General features: G+C 51.2%; 1 protein-coding gene across 11 annotated transcripts in view; it reads left to right on the plus strand.

Annotated features, from left to right (window-relative positions):
• The window catches only part of PRKCZ (protein kinase C zeta), a 223,187-nt gene that overhangs the window by 75,125 nt on the left and 146,929 nt on the right, over positions 1-1,133 (plus strand). For 3 of the 11 annotated variants that reach the window (XM_025211734.1, XM_025211730.1, XM_025211737.1), the window contains one exon: positions 769-863. The exons of the other annotated variants lie outside the window; for them this stretch is intronic. In XM_025211734.1, the coding sequence (XP_025067519.1) occupies positions 782-863 (82 nt within the window). In that variant the 5' untranslated portion in view covers positions 769-781. The remainder of the gene's footprint in view (positions 1-768; positions 864-1,133) is intronic. 11 annotated transcript variants of the gene reach the window in all.

The raw sequence follows: 1,133 nt of genomic DNA on the forward strand, positions 1-1,133 counted from the left end.
GGTGAGGTGGTGATCCTCCCTGCCCTACACTGCATGTGGGGGCTCTGCGGCTCTGTATGAGCCCCCCCGTGGCTGCCCTGTCCACCCCAGCTCTGGCCCTTTTAAGGGGGGGGGGGGGGAAAAATGAACCCCCCCCCACTCCCCAACTCAGTGCACCTGAAGTGGCCTCAGGACTTTTGGGGGGGTGGGGCTCATGGAGAGCCCCCCACATGGCATGGGGCAGCAGGGATCACGCCCTGCTGGCAGGAACTGGTGAGTTCGGGGGGGTTTCTCAGGTTTTTTGTTGTTGTTGTTTTTTTTCTTAAAGGGCTGGAGCTACGGCAGGGGGGGGCCCTGGGGGGGGGCGAGGGGTCAGCCATGGCGGGGGGTGAGGGGCTCATGGCAGAGTCCCCCATGAAGCGTGGGGCAGTCGGGATCTCCCTCTGCCTGGCAGCACTCAGTGATTCGGGGCTTTCTTTTTTTTAAGTGCTGGGAGCTGGGGTGGGCAGGGCAGCCATTGCCGGGCTGGGAGAGCAGGCAGGGGATGGGCCTTGGTGATTCCGAGATTTGACAGCAGCCCAGTCTCTGAATCAGATTCAGCTGAATCGATTCAGGACAGTGATTCAAATCACTGAATCACTCCCGTGAATCAGCTGAATCTGAATTTGAAGCAAATACTAGCTGCTTTGCGCAGGCCTAGCAGCTACGTATATTAAAACCTTAAACAACATGCACCAACTTCTCGCAAAAAACCCTTGCAAGAACTTTTTTTTTTTTCTTCCCATACAGAACCCCATGAAAAATGATGACCTCAGTTAACCACCTGAAACTCTCTGCTTCTCCCATCAGTCTTCTTTGTTGGTTTAGTGAAACAAGTATGACAAGTATGTCCAGTCCTTTTTCCTCCTCTTCTCTGATCCCTTCCTTGTCCTGATTTTGATGTAGTATTTCAGTTCATGCAGTCTCAGCTTCAGGCACTCTTTTGGTGAAAGACAAACCCTTAAAACTCAGAGGTTTTTTACTTTCCATCTAGTTTTAATACATGCTAATGAAATCCTTAATGTTTCCTCTGGTCCCTTTTTATACGAGTCCATATAGTACCATCTCCCACATTAACAAGAGGTTTATTTTGGTGACACTGAAAGTGGTGAACT

Source organism: Alligator sinensis, unplaced genomic scaffold (genome assembly GCF_000455745.1).
Source record: "Alligator sinensis unplaced genomic scaffold, ASM45574v1 scaffold366_1, whole genome shotgun sequence".
NCBI classification, from domain to species: Eukaryota; Metazoa; Chordata; order Crocodylia; family Alligatoridae; genus Alligator; species Alligator sinensis.